At 34.4% G+C, this 23,725-nt stretch overlaps 1 protein-coding gene across 8 annotated transcripts in view; it reads right to left on the reverse strand.

Moving 5' to 3' along the window:
- Positions 1-23,725, reverse strand: part of LOC136028152 (uncharacterized) — a 202,470-nt gene that overhangs the window by 156,381 nt on the left and 22,364 nt on the right. For all 8 annotated transcript variants that reach the window (XM_065705822.1, XM_065705821.1, XM_065705820.1 and 5 more), the window contains exons 3-4: positions 11,297-13,910; positions 9,163-9,657 (exon numbers count right to left, since the gene is read on the reverse strand). In XM_065705822.1, coding sequence (XP_065561894.1) covers positions 9,163-9,657; positions 11,297-13,910 — 3,109 coding nt within the window. The remainder of the gene's footprint in view (positions 1-9,162; positions 9,658-11,296; positions 13,911-23,725) is intronic.

Raw genomic sequence — 23,725 nt, forward strand, 5'->3', positions numbered from 1 at the left:
GACTAGAAAAAAAAATTCCAAGAGTTCAGCCCTGTTGTGTCCGTGGATGACTCCTGGATTAGTAAAGTGTGCTAAGCGAAAAGCTTACCTTTGGTAAGTTTACAAGAATCATCCTACACCTGAGTGACATCATCGTTTCAAAGAATATCGAAATATTTTTAAGTCAGCAACACGTCGGGTTAAAACAGATTATTATCGTATAAATTTTTCAGAGTGCAGAAAAGGTCATTTGGGTGAATTTTCCTTCTTATTCTACTTTTAAATATATATATATATATATATATATATATATATATATATATATATATATATATATATATATATATATATATATATATATATATATATATACTAGCTGTTGGGGTGGCGCTTCGCGCCACCCCAACACCTAGTTGGTGGGGGCGCTTCGCGCCCCCCCCAAGCCCCCCCGCGCGCGTAAGTCGTTACGCGCCATAATAGTTACGCGCCATTGTAGTTGTGTCCCTATGTCCCACCTGTGAATATAGATAGATATATATATATATATGGTTTTAACTACGTAAAACTTGCGAATATACAACATTCTTTGCTGTCCCATTGTCTTTGCATATAAATAGATTGTCAGGTTTACCGACTCTTGAACATGCAACATATAATGGTCCATGGGAAAACAATCTGTATTCAGATCTATACCTCATGATTCTAATGATTGCCCTTGAGCTTTGTTGATGGTGATTGCTAATCGACCATTCCCTGTCCCGGTGTCCCGGTCGTCATTTACATCCCCCTGTTTCCTCCGGTGTCCCCGTTGTAGTTGTGTCCCTGTGTCCCGGTCGTCATTTATATTCCCTGTGTCCCGGTCGTCATTTGTATCCCGGTGTCCCGGTCTGTATATACATTCGTTTTTTAGTTTTGTTTTTCTCCTTTATTTTTTTCCTTTTTTTTCTTTTTTAGCTTATTTAGATTTTTAGATTTTTTAGTTTTTTTATTAGTTTTTAGTTTTTTTTCTTTTTAGTTTTTTTGTCCCGGTCGTCATTTATATCCCCCTGTTTCCCCCGGTGTCCCCGTTGTAGTTGTGTCCCTGTGTCCCGGTCGTCATTTATATTCCCTGTGTCCCGGTCGTCATTTGTATCCCGGTGTACCGGTCTGTATATACATTCGTTTTTTAGTTTTGTTTTTCTCCTTTATTTTTTTCCTTTTTTTTTCTTTTTTAGTTTATTTAGATTTTTAGATTTTTTAGTTTTTTTATTAGTTTTTAGTTTTTTTTTCTTTTTAGTTTTTTTGTAGTTTTTACCTTCTTTTTAGTTTTGTTAATTTTTTTTTTTACTTATGTCCTGGTCGTCATTTATACTCCCTATGTCCCGGTGCTTTGTTGATTGCTAATCGAACATTCCTTTTGTCCTGGTCGCTTTCTCTTTGAGTGTCGTCATTTATTTTTTTCTTTTTTAGTTCTTTTAGTTTTTACCTTTTTTAGTTTTTTTTAGTTTTTTAGATGAAAATTTTTTTTAGTTTTTTCCTTTTTTTCTTTTTAGTTTTTTATTGGTTTTTACCTTTATGTTAGCTTATTTTTCAGTTTTTTCCTTTTTTTTTAGTTTTTTTTTATTTTTTATTTTTTTTAGTTTTTTACCTTTTTTTAGTTTTTTTAGTTTTTTTAGTTTTTTTAGTTTTTTAGCTTTTTTACTTTTTTTATTAGTTTTTAGTTTTTTTGTAGTTTTTGCCTTTTTTTAGTTTTTTCAGTTTTTTTTTTAGTTTTTTATTGGTTTTTACCTTTATTTTAGCTTATTTTTCAGTTTTTTCCTTTTTTTTAGTTTTTTTTAGTTTTTAGTTTTTTTAGTTTTTTACCTTTTTTTAGTTTTTTTAGTTTTTTTAGTTTTTTAGCTTTTTTATTTTTTTTATTAGTTTTTAGTTTTTTTTGTAGTTTTTGCCTTTTTTTAGTTTTTTTAGTTTTTTAGCTTTTTTATTAGTTTTTAGTTTTTTTTGTAGTTTTTGCCTTTTTTTAGTTTGACAACTTATTTTTATATATATAGATAGTTTTTTTTTTTTACTTATGTCCTGGTCGTCATTTATACTCCCTGTGTCCCGGTGCTTTGTTGATTGCTAATCGAACATTCCTTTTGTCCTGGTCGCTTTCTCTTTGAGTGTCGTCATTTATTAGTTTTTTCCTTTTTTTCTTTTTAGTTTTTTATTGGTTTTTACCTTTATTTTAGCTTATTTTTCAGTTTTTTCCTTTTTTTTTAGTTTTTTTTTATTTTTTATTTTTTTTAGTTTTTTACCTTTTTTTAGTTTTTTTAGTTTTTTTAGTTTTTTAGCTTTTTTACTTTTTTTATTAGTTTTTAGTTTTTTTTTGTAGTTTTTGCCTTTTTTTAGTTATATATATATCTTCTATATATATAAAAATAAGATGTCTGTGTGTGGATCTGTGGATCAGGTGACGTCATGTTTGTTCGCATATGACGTCTGAATTATTTCACACTAATACAAAAGAAGAAAAAAACTAAAAAAGGTAAAAACTACTAAAAAAACTAAAAAGAAAAAAAAAACTAAAAAAGCTAAAAAACTAAAAAAACTAAAAAAAGGTAAAAATCTAATAACTAAAAAAAAACTGAAAAAAATAAAAAAAGGCAAAAACTACAAAAAAAAATAAAAACTAATAAAAAAACTAATAAAGCTAAAAAACTAAAAAAACTAAAAAAAACTAAAAAAAGGTAAAAAACTAAAAAAAACTAAAAACTAAAAAAGAAAAAAACTAAAAAAGAGGAAAAAACTGAAAAATAAAAGAGAAAAAGAAAACTAAAAAAATATGAATAAATATATATAAAAATAAGTTGTTTGTGGGTTATGTCTGTCTGTCTGTCTGTCGAGTGACGTCGTGTTTGTCCGCATATGACGTCTGAATTATTTCACACTAATACAAAAGAAGAAAAAAAACTAAAAAAGGTAAAAACTACAAAAAAAACTAAAAAGAAAAAAAACTAAAAAAGCTAAAAAACTAAAAAAAACTAAAAAAAGGTAAAAAACTAAAAACTAAAAAAAAACTGAAAAAACTAAAAAAAGGCGAAAACTAAAAAAAAACTAAAAACTAATAAAAAAAACTAAAAAAGCTAAAAAACTAAAAAAACTAAAAAAAACTAAAAAAAGGTAAAAAACAAAAAAAAACTAAAAACTAAAAAAGAAAAAACTAAAAAAAAGGAAAAAACTGAAAAATAAGAGAAAAAGAAAACTAAAAAAATATTAATAAATATAAAAAATATAAATATAAATATAATATAAATTAGCAATCAACAAAGCACCGAGACACAAATGACGACCGGGACACAGGGAGTATAAATGACGACCAGGACATAAGTAAAAAAAAAAAACTAAAAAAACTAAAAAAAATGGTAAAAACTACAAAAAAACTAAAAACTAATAAAAAAACTAAAAAATCTAAAAATCTAAATAAACTAAAAAAGAAAAAAAAGAAAAAAGGAAAAAAATAAAGGAGAAAAACAAAACTAAAAAACGAATGTATATACAGACCGGGACACCGGGATACAAATGACGACCGGGACACAGGGAATATAAATGACGACCGGGACACAGGGACACAACTACAATGGGGACGCCGGGGGGCACAGGGGGATATAAATGACGACCGGGACACCGGGACACAAGGAATATAAATGACGCCCGGGACACCCAAAGAGAAATCACAGACTGGAACACCGGGACACAAATGACGACCGGGACACAGGGAATATAAATGACGACCGGGACACAGGGACATAACTACAAAGGGGACGCCGGGGTGCACAGGGGGATATATAAATGACGATGGCGACTCAGGGAATGGTCGATTAGCAATCACCATCAACAAAGCTCAAGGGCAATCATTAGAATCATGAGGTATAGATCTGAATACGGATTGTTTTCCCATGGACCATTATATGTTGCATGTTCAAGAGTCGGTAAACCTGACAATCTATTTATATGCACAGACAATGGGACAGCAAAGAATGTTGTATATTCGCAAGTTTTACGTAGTTAAAAACATATATATATATATATATATATATATATATATATATATATATATATATATATATATATATATATATATATATATATATATATATATATATATATATATATATATATATATATATATATATATATATATATATATATATATATATATATATATATCTATATTCACAGGTGGGACATAGGGACACAACTACAATGGCGCGTAACTAATATGGCGCGTAACGACTTACGCGCGCGGGGGGGGCTTGGGGGGGGGGGCGCGAAGCGCCCCCACCAACTAGGTGTTGGGGTGGCGCGAAGCGCCACCCCAACAGCTAGTATATATATATATATATATATATATATATATATATATATATATATATATATATATATATATATAAAATCAAAATATTATATTATATTTTAATTTTATATTTTAAAATATAAAGTTAAAATAAAATGGTATTTATATAATATATATAAATAAAAAAAGAAGGTTCGATATAACTATTTGCATTTTCTGTTTATTTTTTATATATATTATAAATTTATTATACATATTTTTAGTGAGCTTTTTTTAGTGAGTATTCTATTTTTAGCCCTAATTTTCGGCGTGACCCCTTTCGGGCTTGATTACAAGCAATCAAAGAACAATATTAGCAGAAACAGACTTTTTTCACTGAAGAAAATGCAAGCCAAGGGTACTTGTCCATCCATGTGAATTCATCCATATAGTATATGCCTCTGTAGAACCGACTGATGGAAATAGTAGTGACTCAGTTTATGTGTCTATAAATTTTGTTTACAGCTACAGGAGGAAATAGACAGGGTCACGCGTAGAAATACCTCGTTTTTATTAGAAGATTGTACCACCCAGTTCGGTAGAAATAGAGATAGAAATAGTTTCAGAGATAGAGATGTTAAGATTTCATGAAAAATACATCATTAGCAAAGCCGGATCCAAGAATTTTGTTCAGGGGGGAGAGGGTATTTTTTTTCGAGAAAGGAGGGGGGGGTACAAAAAACTTTAAAAAACGCGAAAAAAATTTGGCTAATTAGTTTTGTTACGTTTTCACGATTCAGACAAACATTGTTCTATTTTCGCGGGGGAGGATCCATAACCTCCCCTGGATACGGTGTTGATCATTAGTAAGTGAAAATTTTGTGTTTTTGATTGAACGGTGCTGGGTTTTTTTAAGTTTCAGGAAAAGGCAATCCCAAAAATATTGTAGCATACCCCGATGGAAAACATAAAAAAGATCAGCTCAAAAGATTGAATAATTCGAAAGCTTTGGAAACGTCCTGTTGTTACAGCAGTTTCACTCAAAAATTTGTAAGAGATTATTGAGTGTGTTGTGAGAGCAACACTTCGGTTTTTTCCCGGTTTTTCTTCTTCTTTTTTTCTATGCCGCCGATCTCGGCTTATTCCTGGAAACTGGTAAGGGTCTAACCTGTGCGGTTTTTACGGGAAGTGTGGACCTCAGGCCGGATTGATGAATATGACATTGTATTTTGGAAAACTCCACAGAACTCTTGCCTGAGGTCAAAAAAGATGGTGTTTGCTTGTCCACGAGCCAGAGCCTATGGTGTGCGAAGTGAAGTGGAGTTATATAGCCTATGTCAGAGAGGAGTATCTGAAGTTGTGCAGCCATGCTTTCGTTCCATCAAACCATGTTTTTACTTTCGAGTGGAAAGCTCCGTTCTAGCAGGCAAGCAGGCAGGCACCACTTTCAAATTGAAGATGGACTAAAATCTATAAGTGTTAAATATATGCGGCAATTACCCGGCCCCACAGCCAATATAGCTTCTTTGAGTGATAAATAGAAAAATTTACAGAAGCAAAAAAACGGCATTTTCCCACGGGTCCGAAAGTGCTGCCGTGATTTCGGCTGGGTTTATCATTTGTTTTTTCGGACTTGGGATTGAGATAGAGAAATGTTGTCAGATGTACCTCTTAAACTTTAAAAGTTCTGCCATTGCTAAAGAAATTATAGCTTATCCTTTACTCCTTTCTAAGTGGTGACGTTTTGGCCTACGGCAAAAAAAAAATCAACTTTTGACCTAAGACAGATAGAATTTTTTTTCGACGACAATCGACAGCTCTTGATGAGCTGATCAAAGTATATGTCATCCATTTTTTTGTACAAAAATTCCTTCACGAGATATACTGGTTTGAAAGTTTCAAGGGGTTGACAGCTTCAATAGTAGGGTACACACTGAAACCAAAAAAAGGCCGATACCAATTGCGAGATAAGTAGAGGACTTGTAAGCAACAGTCGGCCGTTAGACCATAATCATCTTCGGCAATAAGGGTTTTGCAACTTTGGCTAGTTGGTGTACTTATTATTTGTTTTCGGTGTATTTGATGATAAGACCAATTTGGTTCCAGTGGTAAGACATGCAGAGGCCCAACTAGATTATATAAGATATTGTTCTGAGTTCTCATCTGTCACTTTGTCTACGATTGAAAACGATAAAGTTCAACTGGCTGCAAAGTCAATTTAGTCCCTTCTTTCGATATTCTTTTGTTATTGTTGTTTTTTCAGCGCTGAGGAATAGCCTTTGATCATATGATTACTGATCGCGTTCTTCTTTGAACATAACGTTTTAAAAGCTTCGATAGGCTGACAACTTCAGCGTTTAACCGATAGCAAAGAAACAAGACCAAAGTGTTGCCTCTCGTTACCACTTTATTTGGCGAAGCCGGAGAAAGGTTGCCGCAACACTTCACGTTGCTCAGGCAACGTAGGTCTAGTTTACTTTGTTTTAAACTAGCCTCACCTTAGCTTTTCCAACTGTTAATATATTTAAGATTCCCTATTAATTTTCACGAAAGCTCCTTATTGTGCTGGGAATATTTGCCAATGGGTCCTTTGCCTTTAAGACTGTCAGCCGACACTGAGACTCGCAAAATTACATTTTTGATACCGAAAGTCCTTAAACACTACACTAGTGTTGCAGTTGATATTTCTAAGATATATAATAATGAAAGCATTTTCTTAAACTTTTTTTTTTTTTTGGGGGGGGGGGATATACTTTGACCTGAAACGTTCAACCCATGTGAAAACATCTCTTGCTTGAATATTCTCATATTTTCTGTATTCTATTGAGTTTTTGCCTTTCTTTGCTATATAATTTTTTCTTCCTATATCATTTATCTGGCTTTCATTCTTGTTAATAGCTTTTATGTGGTTATTTATTTGTCAGTTTTTAGTGTTACATATCGTATTTTTATTCATTAGTTTTATGTTTCTTTTGAGCAAAATGAAGCATGGGAAAATCACTTATCTCAAAACAATCTCTTGAAGATTTTCCCAGAATTTTTTTTTATTTAACTTTCAGCTCTATATTAACATTAACAGCGTTTTCCTCTGCTGGGAAAGGCGGAATGTTCTGCAGAAAAGAAGGCAGCAAAAGCTCCGTCCTAATCTAGATCTAATGTCTGCCAAAGAGAAAACTTTGATGTGGAATCCTTAGAGCATAAAACAATCGCTTCCTGGATTCGGTGGATTTCACTTTGGCAGACTCGTCTGGAATGAATCCAGGTCAGATCTAAGCAATAAAATAGTACCTGTTTTCAAAACAGTCGGGGATATATTTGTTATGAATGCAAAAAGGAAACAAAGTGAGAAAAGGAAACAAATACGACTAGTAGAGCTTAAAAGCAAAAGAAAACACATTATTCAAGTTTTATACCATGCATTAGGAATACTCTTTCCAAAACCACGATTCTAAATATGAAAATGCAAGAACATAAAATTCTCCTTCCTCATTTTTGAACAATTGAATTCAGATATATCTTCGTGTTCTATTTTGTTTAAATGTTGATGCGTTTAAATAAATGCATGTCAAGGTCAATTATACATTGAGTTCTATTTTGTGATCTTTGAAAAAAGACGTGGTGAATCAATACAATTGAATCCATTTCTAAAATTGTACCTTCTTTATTTAGGTGTCTTGGCGTTGTCTACATGCCCCGTAACTTTCAGCCTAATTGGAAATGGAAACAATGTGTAAAACTGAAATTAGTTCCAATATTTTTTTTTTCATCATTGACGTCCACTTTATCCAGGAAATTGGAATGTAATTTTGAGCGGATTCAGAGACAAAATTTATGAGTACGTTTTAGGGGTATCATGAATTTCTTTTTATTTTCGTCAGTAATGATTAAACTCCGTGCGGTTTGGGCGGAATGAAGGTACTCTCGGTCCTGGTTGACCGAAAAAAAGTTTTTTCGACCGATTTTCGGACAAAACCAAGTCCTTTATTAAGATTTTTTCCGTGTATTGGGACCACTTGACCTGGAGACTGGAACGTAAACATTTCAGGCTAATCTGGCAATCAAACTTTTTCGGCCCTTCTTCGTGCGAAGCAATATTTTTTTTAAATTTTGGGATTCCCTCGGCTTGAAATCGCGTGTGAATCAGTTTGGAGTGCTGAAGGGAGGGCGATGTCGGGATTGAGGGTGCAACTGTCCCAATCTTAATTTTTAATTATTCTTATTGAAGATCCTTGCGTGATTCTTTTCCAGAAAAGGCAAAATATGCCTACATTCAGCTTAAAAGTTAACATTGAAAGGGACCAAGAGGGGAATGTCAAAAGGTCTAAGGGGAACATTTGTGCCTCAATCAAACTGGATTTAAAACTCTTACGTTTTCAACTTAAAAAAGGTGTAATATCTATCTTCCTTGTAAAAAGTTTTACATGGCACATTCATAATTGATAAAACTTTTTTGTGAGGAAAGACCACTATTTCTATTAGTGCAATTTTTAAAAGAGTCTTCCTTGTTTGAGACGAGACCGTGTAAGTCCGGGAGACTTGCACGTAAACTGAATCAAGGTTGTAGATTTCTTGTTGCTTAGACCATTACACAGCCCAATTTTAAATATACATTATAAAACCCAGCTCAAAATCTTGGACAACAAACCATTAAAATTGTGACTTAATTTCATGAACAGTATAAAATGTGTGAATTGTGATGAATGCTCCAGATCATGTGTATATCTGGACAGATTATGTCCAGATCATTTATAAGACCAAATTTTCTAAAAACTTTGAAATTGTAAATAAGCCAATTTAATTTGCTTCTGTCTAAGGGGTATCGCAACTTTATTTAATTATTTCAGTCAATTTGAATTAAAACGAAAATTTGTCATATGAATATGAAAACTTACCGTTACATTTATTCTTATCAGAAGGGAAAACGATTTTCTTCAGGTCATTATTTTCGTCTTCAACTTCGTTCAATTCTTCATCAGAAACGGCTACTTCTTTCCCAATGGCTTTACTCAAAGCCTCGCTTAAGCTTTCTTCGTCACTTTCACTAGATTCACTGTCAACACTGTTATCATCATCATCATCACTTTCAACTTTTGATATAGCTTCCCCATCGTAACCCAAATATTTTTCCACATTAGGCAAACTTTTTTCTTTCTTTACAACATAAGGATTTGGAGACGGAGATACAGACTCTTCTGGCCATTCAAATCCATCGGGAGATGTGCGATCACCCAATTCTGAAGTAGGTGATTCATTAATAAGGAGTACATCATGGTTTGGAGGAGGGAGAAAAGGTGAGCCAGACTTCTTGTTACTCAGCAGCTCACTCGAAGACGTAGATTCATTTTCAGAGTCAGGTACAGGATGATCTTGATGTTTTTCGTTTCCATCTAGATTAGAATATCGGATGAATTCTTTAGAAGTAGAAAAATAATTTTCCCATCTCTTAAAGAAAAAAAAAGCAAACATTGCAATTAGTTTGCTCTATAAAAGCCAATTTTCTTGAGTTTTATTTTTATGTATTTGTGAAAAAAGTACAAAAGCGGATGTCAAGCATAAACAGAGGGAATTAAGTTTAATAGTAAAAAATCAGTTCAAAAATCCAAATACAGACAGTTCTCTTGATGAATTGGCTTCACAGTTCACAAGAACATTTCAAACTGGGATACAACGAAATTGTAGAATGAAATCAAATAAGATTCAGAAAATTCGAAATTTACCAAACGAAGTGTCTTAGCCTAAAAGCCTTAGTTTACAACTAAAGTTATTAAGCTTGATAAAGATTGAACTACCTTGTGGAGTAGTCAGATTAGGTTTGAGTAGCTTTGACTCACTCCAAATAGAAAAACCGATGTAAAATACGAGCTTTGAATATATTATGGCTTAGAAACGAGATTTTCATGGTTGTACCCACCCTCTCTCTTTCCTAAAAAGAAATAGTTCGACCATTCCCATAATAAAATCCTAGCTATACCCCAAAATCATGGTCAACCCCCTACAATAGCAATAAAACAAAGAAAACAACCATTTGGTTGTAAAACCAGCAACGAATAGGCAATTTCATTGACTGCAGTCCACTCCTCTAGAAAGAAATCTGGGTATACTTAAAAAAAAAACAAAAAAAAAACTATTGAATGGACGGATTCTCCATTCTCCACAAGTTAAATTTTTCCTCAGAGATTTAAAGTAATTACAAAAGTAATTTTGACATGTAAAAACTAACACAGTATTCTGAATAAATGATCATAATAATGACAATAATAATCAGTCAAACAGTAAATATTGAAAAGGTCAGGCAAAACAAACAGCTTAAAAATTTAAAATCAAAATTAAAAAGTTATAAACCGTGGTTTACTCTCATTTCTATTTTTTATATGTGGATACATGTAGAACTTGAGAAGCAATTGCCTTTCAAGATTAGCTTCTGGTTAATTGGCACCCAGCAACTTTTCCAGCAACTGAGACGTCAAATCGACGCCCTATGCACCAGTAATGGCTCTGGAGGTCTTTACCCTTTTTTCTACTTGCCACCCAGCTATGAAAAATCGGCAATTGGTTGTGAAACGGCTACCAATACTACCACTGCATATCTTGCAGGGAACCTAGCTGAACAAGGCCTTTTTTTCATCTCGTCTCTCATCTCAGCGTAAGTGGTTAGAGAATACGGTTTTAAAGATTCACTAAAATCCTTATATTTTTGTGGTCACACGTAGAAGCGCGGAGGTGTAAAGAGCTTAAATTACACTACTTTAGAAGAATTAGCTAGCCTGAAATTAATATTTTTAATGTTTAGCCGGTTCAGGTGGTGTGAAAATATCACAAGGTCTAAATGGGATGCATAAGGCTACAAAATAAAAATCAGTTATCTTAAGATTTCCCCAAAAGCACTTTAATTCGTACTTTCCGTCCCCAAAAACATTTGGCAGTTATTATTGTATAGTTACGTTTTCAGTTGAGCTTGAATTTTTGAAGGAATATGAATACTGAAAGACGCACAAACGGAATTAAAGAATAAAAGTAGAAACAAACCTGGAGAAGAACTCAGCTCAGGAACACCATTCCACCAATCTGAGCTAACAGTTGAGCAACGTTGTATTTTTCCAAGCTCCTTGCTCTGGAACGATGATTGATGAACTGGAACTTCAAGAGGCTTCTGTTCAATTGAGTTTTTACGGCTTTGTATGCTGCTAGAAGAGGGAGAATGATTTCTGAAGCTTTTTTTCGTGAATTCCACTGCCAAAGACTTCCTGCTGCTCTGAAGTTTATCAGAGGAACTGGATTTCGAAACTTCAGGAGAGGAAGATTGTGATTTACTAGAATATGAGTTCTGATTTTTGACGCAATTTTTTTTTGGAGTTTCAATGACATTTTGTTTAGAAGGATGACGTTTCAAATTAGGCACGACTTTTGACATACTTGCAGCAGAACTCCGTCGACTGCTTGCATTAGAGGGATTTTGAGTGGTTCTGTTTCTGCCCAAGTTAGATCCACTTCGCTGAATTAAGCTAGATCGACTCAAGTTTGATCCGCTTCTTTCTATCATGCTAGTTCTGCTTGAATTAGACAGATTTCTCTCCAAAGCGTTTGATGTTGAATTTACCCGAGATCCCAAATTTCCGCGTTTAGAACCAGACATACTTTTACGCACATTATTCCTTAGTTCTGTTTGACTTAAATTAGAACTATTGCGATGTAGCACATTAGAGTGACTCCCACTTGGACTGGAACGAGGTAAGCTAGATTTGGAATTATTACTAATGAGCCTTGATCGTGAAAATGAACCATTTCTTTGGTATTCTGGAAGACAACCTGAGTTACTACTAGACGTTTCTTCTTCAGAGCTGCTTTGACAGTTCTCATTTTTATGATCACTAATACTCGAAGACTTAGAACTTGGACTAAATTCGATTGAACTTTCTGATTCACTTTCACTGCTTGTACCACTTGAAGATTTTTTGCTAACCAAAGATTGTCTCTTTTGTTTGGGTTGTGTGGGAAGTTGTGAAGATATTGAGGAGCATCTTGATGAACTTTTGCTTAAGCAGCTAGGGTTAGAAATTTTCCTGGGCAGCGGAGATACCGGAGGTTTTCCAAACATTTCACTAGATGGAGAATGATTATTGCGTCTTGGACGGGAAGATGGAGAAACGGGAGGTTTTAGTTGGTACTCAACGGAGGGCGATCGTGATTTTGCTTGTGCAGCAGGAATTCTAGCAGATGTTTTCTCTTTAGATGACGACCGTTGTACTCTTTCTAGACTCTTACCAGCCATTGATGTGTACATCAGGACGTCAAGAATACCGGCTTTTATCTTTTCTTTGATGTCATTTGTGGACTCGCCATTACGTTTTGATATTGAAGGGGATAATGGGGGCTTCATTGCCAGAGGACTTGGGGACTTCTTTACAGTATCTTCTATTTTCGTTTCATCTCGATATTTCGTTAAATTCGTCGTATAGTTTCGAGAAAGATATTTGTCGTAGTAGCTCGAAGTGGGACGACTTGGTGTGTAAGAACTATAAGATGGTCCTGCATACCCAGTATATCCAATAAAACGAGACTTTCTCGGCTCCTCTCTTTCCGTATCAGTTTGAACCTCTTTGCTAGAAAACTGTGCTGTTATTAGCTTCTTAGCAGATCTCTCTACTTTTTTTTCAGCACTAATATTCCCTGGATCTGGATCGCAACTGTACATATTTGGAGAAGTTGCTCTGCATGTGAGGAAATCCTCCTCTCTTTCCTCCTCTTCAGAAGAAGAATATGAGCTGGATGAAGTTTTTTCTGGGGAATTACTTAGGGAGTGTGTTGATTTAGATGATATCGGTGATGAAGACTGCTTTTTGTGTCCAACTGGTTGGAGTTCCAATCGAGAAGATGAATCAGAATTTGCTTTAGATTCTAATATATCAGGAGGTACGGGTAAAGTTGGAGAAGTGGGTGACTTAAAACCATCTTGGCTGCTATTAGGTCTGCTAAAAGTTGGATTTGATGTTGAACTTAAAAAACGTGAATATTTTGGACGATAGGTCGGAACAATCAAATTTATATTATCTTTGGTAGACTCAAGTCTCTGTTCTTTTACTTCATTTGTTTTTTTCGTTAAGTAGCTCACTGGTGTTTCACCCTGTGGCTTTAAAAATCTTGAGGTGAAGGTTTTTTCAGATCCTTGATTTCTAGGTAAAGAGTTATAGAAGCAAGAGGTTGTGGATTCTGTCGGTTCTCTTTCCCGGAAGCTCAAAGTCCTGTGACTTCCTAAATTACTTGCTTTTTCTTTACTATGATATTTGGTCTCTTTATCTTCAGACAAGCTCGGTATTTTAGTTAATCCTTTTGGTTCAACTCTGCTCGAGTATCCAAAACGCTTTTGTCCGTCAGAATCGAGAGATGCTCTACTGGGTTCATTTGCACTGAACTTGTTTGGAGACTTAGCTTCACGTATATCCTGCTTGTAATTCAGGGTCCCATCTTGTCTTGAGCCAGTATTATAATAGCTTTTCATAGGTTCATATGAAGAACTATTATATCGATTTCGAGGCTCATATCCTGATCGAACAGTGTTGTCAAGCGTTTCTGATTTCGGCAAACGAACTTCATTGACTTTTGAATAGGAACTGATACTTGGTTTGGCCCCGGTAGAATAGCCCTAAAAACAATGACTCAGTATTAACATTCTGGAAAATGGTCTTTCTATTTTTTTCAGGAAACTATTTTCAATGCTATTGTAAATAGCAGTAAACCCAATATACGAAGCATTTAAATCTAGCATTCAGTAATTTTTCTATATCACCTTTTGAATCCAAATAGCAACCTGAGACAGTGCCAGAAGAAATGTATAGGTCTTCCCATGGGATATCAACTCCCTTATCTACCCCCGTGGGTCCAACTGCCCTCGAAATCATACCAGCCTGGGATGATATTAGATGACTATCAATTGACAGATTTTACATGTCCGTTCCCACCATTATTTCTTATATCTTAGGTGGGTAGGGGGGGGGGAATTACGGGAAATATACTAATGTACTAAAAACACCTGGTAATTTAAACTGATTACAAAATAATTCTATATCTGGTTGTCTCCATTGGTGAGAAAACTTGACAAATACTGAGATACTGAACATACGAGATACTAAAATATCTGTACTATAAATACCATACTGTGTAAAGACACTGAATAAATACACTGTCTAATCTAGTTTATGTATTTTTGTAAATTTAAGGACATAATTTACACAGATTCTGCATAATCATGGTTGCAGCGGTAGCTGCAACCTTGTAAAGAGCGAACCACAGCCCATAGTAACCAAAATTAGAAAAAGTGTCTGGAGAAAAACTGCCTAGTGAAAAAATGCTATCCGGCACTGATTCACAAATGGTAATTACTATATTGGTTCCTCTTAAAAGCAAAAGTTTATTGGGAAAAGAGACTTATGGTGATATTGAAAAAAAAAAATTGAAACCCCACAAAAAAGGCGTCAGATCAAAATGAAAAGCGTACCTTTGAAATCAGCATAGTAGAAAACCTTGTATAGGGAAATTACAGACCCCACCCTGAATAACAAGGAAATTTTTTTTTGCATGGGTAGCACTAATCTGTCTCCCGTTTTTTTTTTTTTTTTTTTTTTTTTTTTTTTTTTTTTTTTTTTTTTTTTTTTTTTTTTTTTTTTTTTTTTTTTCAGGGCCAGCGGTTTACTAGAAAATCACAGAGATATATTTAATGGCTCATTTAAAAGCTATTTTTCATGTGTATGTGCTTTTCGTACATTCCAACATTTGCAAGTGCCATATGGCACTAAAAGTGGCACTTCTGGGCCACTTCTCAAGGGGTGGGGCTAGCGGGCAACCAAAACATCGTAGACAGATGTTTAATAGCTCATATAAAAGCTATTCCTCATGTCTATATTTTCCCATAAATTCCGTCATCTGCAAGTACCGAATGGCACTAAAGATGGCACTTTTGGTGTCATGTCTCAAAGTGGAAAAGCTAGGACTAGTGGGCTGCCAAAACTTCTTAGAGAAATTTTCAATGGCTCCTTTAAGAGCTATTCCTCATGTCTAAGTACATAATATCAATTCTACCATCCATAAGTGCCATATAGCACTGAAAACGGCACTTTTGGTGCCACTCTTTAATTGGAAAGGCACGGAAGTATAAGACGGTATCATTATAAAAATTATGGTCCAAAACCCTTAACTGGAGATTTACAAGATCCCTCCGGTGTATTTCCTCTCCCACTCCTTTAGTCAGTCTCATTAGTCCGTTGGGGGATTCACTATGAACTCTTTCACACAGTCAGCCGACATTGAGGCTCACAAAATGATTTTTAAGATATCAAATGTTCTTAAAAGGAAAAATTCATAGAATAACAAATAATTGAAATTTCAGATGACTATTCCTTGACGTACCTCCTCCCCTCCTCCTGTTCATGAAAGTTCAGCTTCACCAAATATAGTTTAATGCTCTCACTCTTTATAATAGAAACTTGAATTAACTCAATGTTTTATAATAGCCACTTTCAAATTTATTTTCTGAATAAGGTCCAATAACAATGCTTTTGGTGGAACACTCCTTAATCCCTAATGTCCCTATATTAGGTACATAAATGTACCCAAGTATGATGAAAGAAGAAAACTGTAGAAATAAATTTGGGCTATATATTTTACATTAGGGGGGATGGGGGTAAAGTATAGCGGGTCTGCATGCAAAATGCATTAGGTAAAAATATTCAGCATATTATGAAGCAAGAACTATTTTCTAACTTCACACTGTCCAAATACTTTACCCACCCCACCCCCTCTACAAATAAGTAGCCCAAATTTTATGTTTCCCATCAATTCTGTCACTTGTTGTTGTCTTGTCTCACGCTAAGCTGAAATAAACTAACGAAAAAAACCGGTTTCACTCTGCGTCAATGGACGAAGAATTTGAGTGTTTGCTGCATAATGCATAAGTACCGTTACACAATTATGATCAAACAGTTCGTGGTAACGAACTGTAGTAAGGAGCGATCCGGCTCAATAGCAACCGAAACTCTAAAAAACGGAATTGTTATAACAATAGTTACATCAAAAGAATTGCATTTTAATGCTGATTTTGAATATATAAGTTTCATTCGGTTTAGACTTACTCATCAGAAGTTACGAGCCTGAGAAAATTTGACTTATTTTAGAAAATAGGGGAAACACCCCCTAAAAGTTATAGGATCTTAACGAAAATCACACCATTGCATTCAAGTATCAGAGAACCCTACTATAGAAGGGTTCTAATATATAGAAATGTTTCCTTAGAAGGAAACATCCCTTGAAAGTCATAGAATCTTAACGAAAATCACACCCTTAGATTCAGCTTATCAGAGAACCCTACATTAGAAGTTTCAAGCTCCTATCTACAAAAATGTGGAATTTTGTATTTTTTGTCACAAGACAGATCATGGATGCGTGTTTATTTGTTTGTCTTTTGTTTTTGTTTTTCCAGGGGTGATCGTATCGACCCAGTGGTCCTCGAATGTCGTGTGACGACTCTTTCTAACAGAAATTAAAAGTTCTATTGCCCTGTTTAAGTGACCAGAAAAATTGGAGGGCACCTAGGCCCCCTCCCACGCTCATTTTTTCCAAAAGTCACTGTATCAAAATTCTGAGATGGCCATTTTATTCAGCATAGTCAACCTAATAATTATGTCTTTGGGGACGACTTATTACAGCCCCTCCCACAGGCCCCGTGGTAGGGGCTGTAATTTACAAACTTTGACCTGTGTTTACACACAGTAATGGTTATTGGGAAGTGTACAGACGCTTTAAGGGGGATTTTTTTGGTTGGGGGAGGGGTTGAGGGGAGGGGGTTATGCGGGGGGAACTTTCCATGGATGAATTTGTCATTGGGGAAGAGCATTTCCATAAATGAGGCGCAGGATTTTTTTTTGCATTTTTTAAAGAACAATGAAAAAATAAATATGAAAAAGTTTTTCCAACTAAAAGTAAGGAGCAGCATTAAAACTTAAAACGAACAGAAATTATTACGCATATGAGGGGTTCACCTCCTCCTATTACCTCGCTCTGTCCGCTAAAGTAGTTTGATTAATTTGAACTATTTATTCTACGGCCTTTGTGATTCAGGGGTCATTCTTAAGGAATTGGGACAAAATTTAAGCTTTAGTGTAAAGAGCGAGATACTGACGAGGGGGTAAACCCCCTCATATACGTAATAAAAACATACGCATATAGAAGTTCTTTATGTAAATTAATTCGTAAGTTACGTATATTTTTAATAATAAAAACGCTCGTAAAAAATTAAAAGTTCTAGTTGCCTTTTTAAATAACCAAAAAATTGAAGGATAACTAGGCCTACTTCCCCGCTCCTTTTTTTTCAAAATCGTCCGATCAAAAATATGAGAAAGCCATTTAGCCATAAAAATAAATTAATATGCAAATTTCGCTTTGATTATTCATGTGCGGAGAGCCAAAATCAAAGCATGCATTAATTCAAAAACGCTCAGAAATTAAATAAAAAAACTAGTTTTAACTGAAAGTAAGGAGCGATATTAAAACTTAAGACGAACAGAAATTACTCCGTATATAAAAGGGGCTGTTCCCTTCTCAATGCCTTGTTCTTTACGCTAAAGTTTTTTACTGTTTTAAAAAGTTGAGTTGAGAGAAAGAGTCAAACTTTAGCATAAAGAGCGGGGCTTTGAGGAGGGAACATCACCTTTCATATACGGAGTAATTTCTGTTCATTTTAAGTTTTAATATCGCTCCTTACTTTTAGTTAAAAAAAACTTTTTTTTTATTTAATCCTATAAAAATCAACAGATTGTTGTTCGATGATCAGCCACCATACTTCAGTTACTAGCGCGTTGTGAAATGTTCCATACACTATTTTTGGAACAAAATACGCCACGGAACCCTGTCCCTTCCTACTTAGTGGTTGGAGAAGTGTAGGCATATGGTTCTGGAACCGCTCAAAGTTGTATTTTCAAAGAAGGATCACTTATTAATATATTTATTTATTCATATTATTCACTTTTATGCTATTTGATAGACTTGACAAAACTCTTTGTAGTGTATATAGAGAGGTCATAGCACTAAAAATCTATTTGCATTTTTTTTTCTGTGATATTTTTCTAGTTATCAGGCTACTTTTCAACTTTTTTTTTGTTTATTGCTATTCCACACCTGTATTTCTAATTGGTGTTTATCAGGGGGAACGGGGGAGATGATTAGTAAAATAATTTAGACGTACCAACATTTTCCTTAGGTTATGAAAACATTAAAAATCTTCTTTAGAAAAGCAGTTACTATTTCCTAACTGTCAAAGTTGACCCCCTTCAAAAATCGTGTACACCATTTTTAGTAGCATTGATTTCTAGGTATTATTTGAAAAACGATCGGAAATTAAATAAAAAACAGTACTTTAGCTATACACTTCCACATTAGGAGGGGGGGGTGTAAAGCATAGCACATATTAAATACGTGACCTAAACAAACCTATTCTAACTCAACCTAACCAAAATACCGACTAAATATTTAATTAAAGTATAGCTACAACATATTTTCCCACTGAGCCGCTGAGCTAATTGTCTGCTATAAAGGCCACAAAAACCGGTTATTGTCTCATGTTCGCGATACAAACTTCTTGTGTGTATTCTGAACAACAAGGAATTACACCAGTTTTTTTTTCAACTGAAACTAAGGAGCGACATTAAAACTTAAAACGAACATGAATTATTCAGTATATGAAGGGGCTGCTCCCCTGCCCCTCAAAAAATATAAAGATTATTGTAGTTTTGCTTCTACATTAAATTTAAAGTAAAAAAGGGCAAAGATTATTTTTTTAAAACAAAGCTTTTTAGGGAAGCAAAGAGCGAAGTTGAAACTTGAATCGAACAAAAATTATTGCTTCACAGTCTATCTAACAGATATCGATAAAACTACTACAAACAAATGTTTGTAGTAGGATTGTGTTTGTAGGATTATAGAAAACCAGCGCTTTATTGAAAACACAAGAAAATGTAGGATTTCTTGTACAGTAACCAAAATTCCTACAGTAATTAGGTACAATAACCAATAAAGGATTGTTGGTACAGTAAAAGCAAACCAATTAGGGGCATTTTTATAGCATTAAAGTAAAGCATTTTAGGATTGTTGCTTATTTTTTTCTTTTCGTTTAATTTGGTGAAATTCTGCACAATGGTTCTGTCCAATGATTGGCTCTCGTTTTGGTTCTGAAAAAGGCGTGTCATGATCAGTGTGTAGACAAGTTCGATGTGAAATCATCAAGATGATTTCAGATATGACTATAGATACGGGATTTCCAGAGTTCATACAATGGCTTAGTTGATCTTCATTTTGAGAAATACTAAAGCGTATTTCTTACAATTTAAGATTGTTTATTACTTAATATTCGTATTATAGCTGGTGAGACCAAACCTAATAAACCAATCCAATATTTCTGTATGCTGTTCAATGACTTTGCGGTTATAAAAAAACATTTATTTTTATGCTTATGTTATTAAGATAATTTTAATTGTATACTGAAAGTTACTGATGTCACAGCTGGTGCAAGACTATGAAAAACTTTACAGATTAGTTCGTTGTTGTCACGCTACGTACTCATTTGAACTAATAAATCAACATTCTTATTTTTTATGCTTGGTTTTTGTGTTTTTGGTAAAGCGCTAGTTTTCTATAATCCTACAAACATAGAGAAATAAAATTAGTTGGCTTATTTGTATTAGTTTTATTGATATATTTTAGATAGACTGTGAAGCAATAATATTTGTTCATTTTAAGTTTCAACTTCGCTCTATACTTGCATAAAAAAAATTGTTGTTTTAGTTTAATTTAATTAATAAGAGTCTAATATAGGACCATACCAGAGTATCAACCTTGCGCCCGAAAATTCCAATTTCAACTTCCCTCTGTATTCCAGCCTTTCAGGAGACCAATCTCCCTTCCCCGAAGCAATAAATTGGTTTAGCCGAATAAGAAATTGGATGTTTCGCTCTTAAATTGTAACTCTATAAAAAAATCAATCAACGAATACTAAAAAAAGAATAATAAATGAACAGGTAATTAAATTTAACCAAAAGAATATATTTCAAGGGCACCAACAGACAATTTTCCAAGGAGGGGAACAGATGCCACAATAGCATTGGTGGTTGGGTGACAGTTAAGGCAGTTTAGGGCACCAAATACGACTTTTTGCAAGTCGTAGTTTACAAAGATGACCAGTTTGCAATCAATTTAAAATTCTGAGAAGCTAATTGATCTAAAGTATCAATAACTATATTTTAGGCTTCCCAGTCGTAAAAGATGTATTGCCAAACGGTGACAGTAATGGATTCAACCAAGTTCATTCTCTGTATTTGCAATGAAATTAGGCTACGTTTGGTGATCTGTAATTGCGTATCAGCAATAACGAAGGGTGTGAGTCATTGTTTAGGTGGGGGTAGGTTAGATTCCAACAAAAGTACATTTTAATGGACAAACTGCTTACTCTTCCTGAGGCTTCAGATAAATGCTGAAAGAGATAGGGGGGGGGGCAGGAATTAATTAAAATGTTTCTCTATACAGCTAGAATGATACAATCCCATATCTAAAAGCACATATGCCGAAAAAGCAAGGCGGGTCATCATCAGCCTCGCCAGGAAAAATCTTTGGGGCGGCAAATACTGCCAGAAACTTAGTTTTCAGCAATTTTAAATGGTAATATTTTTCTTTCTCTGTTTATATGAAGTACTTCAATGTAACTAAACAAATCTATGTAATGTATTTATCGATAAGAAAATCCTATGGTACAGGTTGTGATGGCTTCAGTTATGTAGAAGATCAAAAGTCTTACAGAATTTCCATCCATACAAACAATAATACTCCTTTTCATCCAACCAAAATTCTTTAGTGCTGGAAAATCCAGCGCCCCCTTCATGGAAATTTTCTTCCCCCATGATAAATTCCTCCATGGAAAGATCGTGTCATGTAACCTCCGACCCCCTGCCCCACCACCAGAAAAAATACCCCCTGAAAACGTCAGTATACTTCGTCAATAACCAATACTGTATGCAAACAATGGGCAAAGTTCATGACTTGCAGCCCTTCCCCTTGGGACTGTGGGGGATTAAGTCGTCCTCAAAGACATATTTATTAAATTTTCGACTATGCTCATTAAAATAGCTATCTCAAAATTTTGATCCGGTGACTTTGGGGAAAAAATGAGCATGGGAGGGGGCCTAGTTACCTTCCAATTTTTTGGTCACTTAAAAAGGGTACTAAAATTTTTAAGTTTGGTTAGAATGAGCCCTTTTGCAACATTCTAGGACCACTAGGTCAATACGATAACCCCTGAAAAAGAAACAAATAAACACGCTTCCGTGATCTTTCTTCTGGCGAAAAATACAAAATTCCACATTTTTGCAGATAGGAGCCTGAACATTCTACAGTAGGGTTCTCTGATACGCTAAATCTGACGGTGTGATTTTCATTAAGAAACGATGACTTTTAGGGGGCGTTTCCACCTTTTTTTCAAAAATAAGGCAATTTTTCTCAGGCTTGTAACTTTTTATTGGTAAGATAAACTTGATGAAACTTAAACTTATATGATGAAACTGATTTTAAACTTATTTAAAATCAGCATAAAATTGCGATTCTTTCGATGTATGTATTGGTATCAAAGTTCCATTTTTACATTTCTGGTTACTATTGAGCCGGGTCGCTCCTTACCAAGAATTGTTTGATAAAACCTTCCACAATAATTATAAGTTGGTTTCGAGTGAATTTGGGAGATCAGCTCATCTAAAACTAAGTAACAAATAGGGAAGAGGGGGGGGGTAACAAATAGATGTTTGACTATAAGGGAGGGGATGGCTGACAAAAGATATAGTAATGGGACAAGTTTAGAATATGTTGGATACTCAAAGGAGAGGAATGCATTGACAAAACAATATTTTGTTGTGGGAGGTTCTAGCACCTACATACTCCCTTCTGGCTGTACCTATGCCAATTATAATGAGATATGGTGAAGGCTACATTATACACGAATATTAAAGATCATTATTGCCCTGAAATGCATATCTTACGAATCTGAAGACCCTTGATGATCATAACTTGACTTAGACCACACAAGACATCATTGAAACATAAAAAATCAAATTTACGCTTTTTAATGTATTTCTTATTTCATATATCCGCATAACAAAGTCCGAACAAAACTGTCTGTTTTTCTTGTATTTCTTTAAAAAAAAAAAACGAGTAAAAACTTTCGCTTTCAATGTGCACTAATAAACCAATTGCAAATTTGTCGTGCTGAAAACCACACCGTAATTATTGGGTCAAATAATTGCTCTGTTACCTCGAATTGATAAATGAAGCAATACCTAATAGATCAAATCAATATGAGTTGGGAACTACTTTATTTACCACCACTTGACAGACCAATTCAGATTTATCACCGCAAAGTCAAACATGTAATTTTAATACCGTACTGGCTGAACCTAATTTTGATTGATGATGCAAACAAGGCGTTTACAGAAAAAATGATATTGGAGACAATTTAAAAATACCAAAAACCAGTATGAGACCCCTAATCTGGTAGGTAAATTCGGATTACTTCAAGTGGAGCAAGGCCCCCCAATTTAAAAACAAGATCAGCTGACTTCAAAACTCAGAATATGCCACAATGAACTTTAAAACACAAAAATTGACACAAGTAAGTAACCAAGCACATACGCAGGGATTCATTTAAAGGGATAAGGACAATATGTCAGGAAACTGGAATGAAATTGGGGACAAAATATAAGACAAACATAGTAGACCACGATATATATTGGTAAATCATATCATTTTAAGAAAAGGTGCCATAGCCCCCCTCCCCAGCCCTAAGGGCATCTAGACCTGTGTATAGTCCTCGGAATGGCAATAAATGGTACTTGTGTAGTATTCAGAACACACTCAATAAGTGAAGTTAAGTTCTTTCGTGAAACAAACTACGATGCAGGTACATTTTAATTAAGTATTTTATATAGAGAGGTGGTTAGGTTAAGTTAGGTATTTGATATAACGCCCCCCCCCCTAGTGTGCAAATATATAGCCCCCAACGTTTGATAAAGCTAATGAAAAAGACAAAACAAAACATGATGAAATTATAATACTTTATTAGGAAAACTGTAAAATTATAACTTAGAATTATGTACCCAGGACACAGAAATGTCGTTAAGAATCGCGTTAAAAGGAGGTCTGCCTTCTGCCATTCCATCCATATTCAGACAATATGTTCAGACACTATTTTATATCACTATGCGTAGCAAACTAAATTGAGTTTTGTCTTTGTGGCTATGAAACCAGATTTTCTCATAAAACGTACCTGCATTGTAGATTGTTTCACGAAAGAGCCTAACTTCCCTTATTGAGTGTGTTCTGAATAATGCAAAAGTATCCACTAAATCTAGCCTTATAATTTGAATTTTCGACAAG

Source organism: Artemia franciscana, chromosome 6 (genome assembly GCF_032884065.1).
Source record: "Artemia franciscana chromosome 6, ASM3288406v1, whole genome shotgun sequence".
NCBI classification, from domain to species: domain Eukaryota; kingdom Metazoa; phylum Arthropoda; class Branchiopoda; order Anostraca; family Artemiidae; genus Artemia; species Artemia franciscana.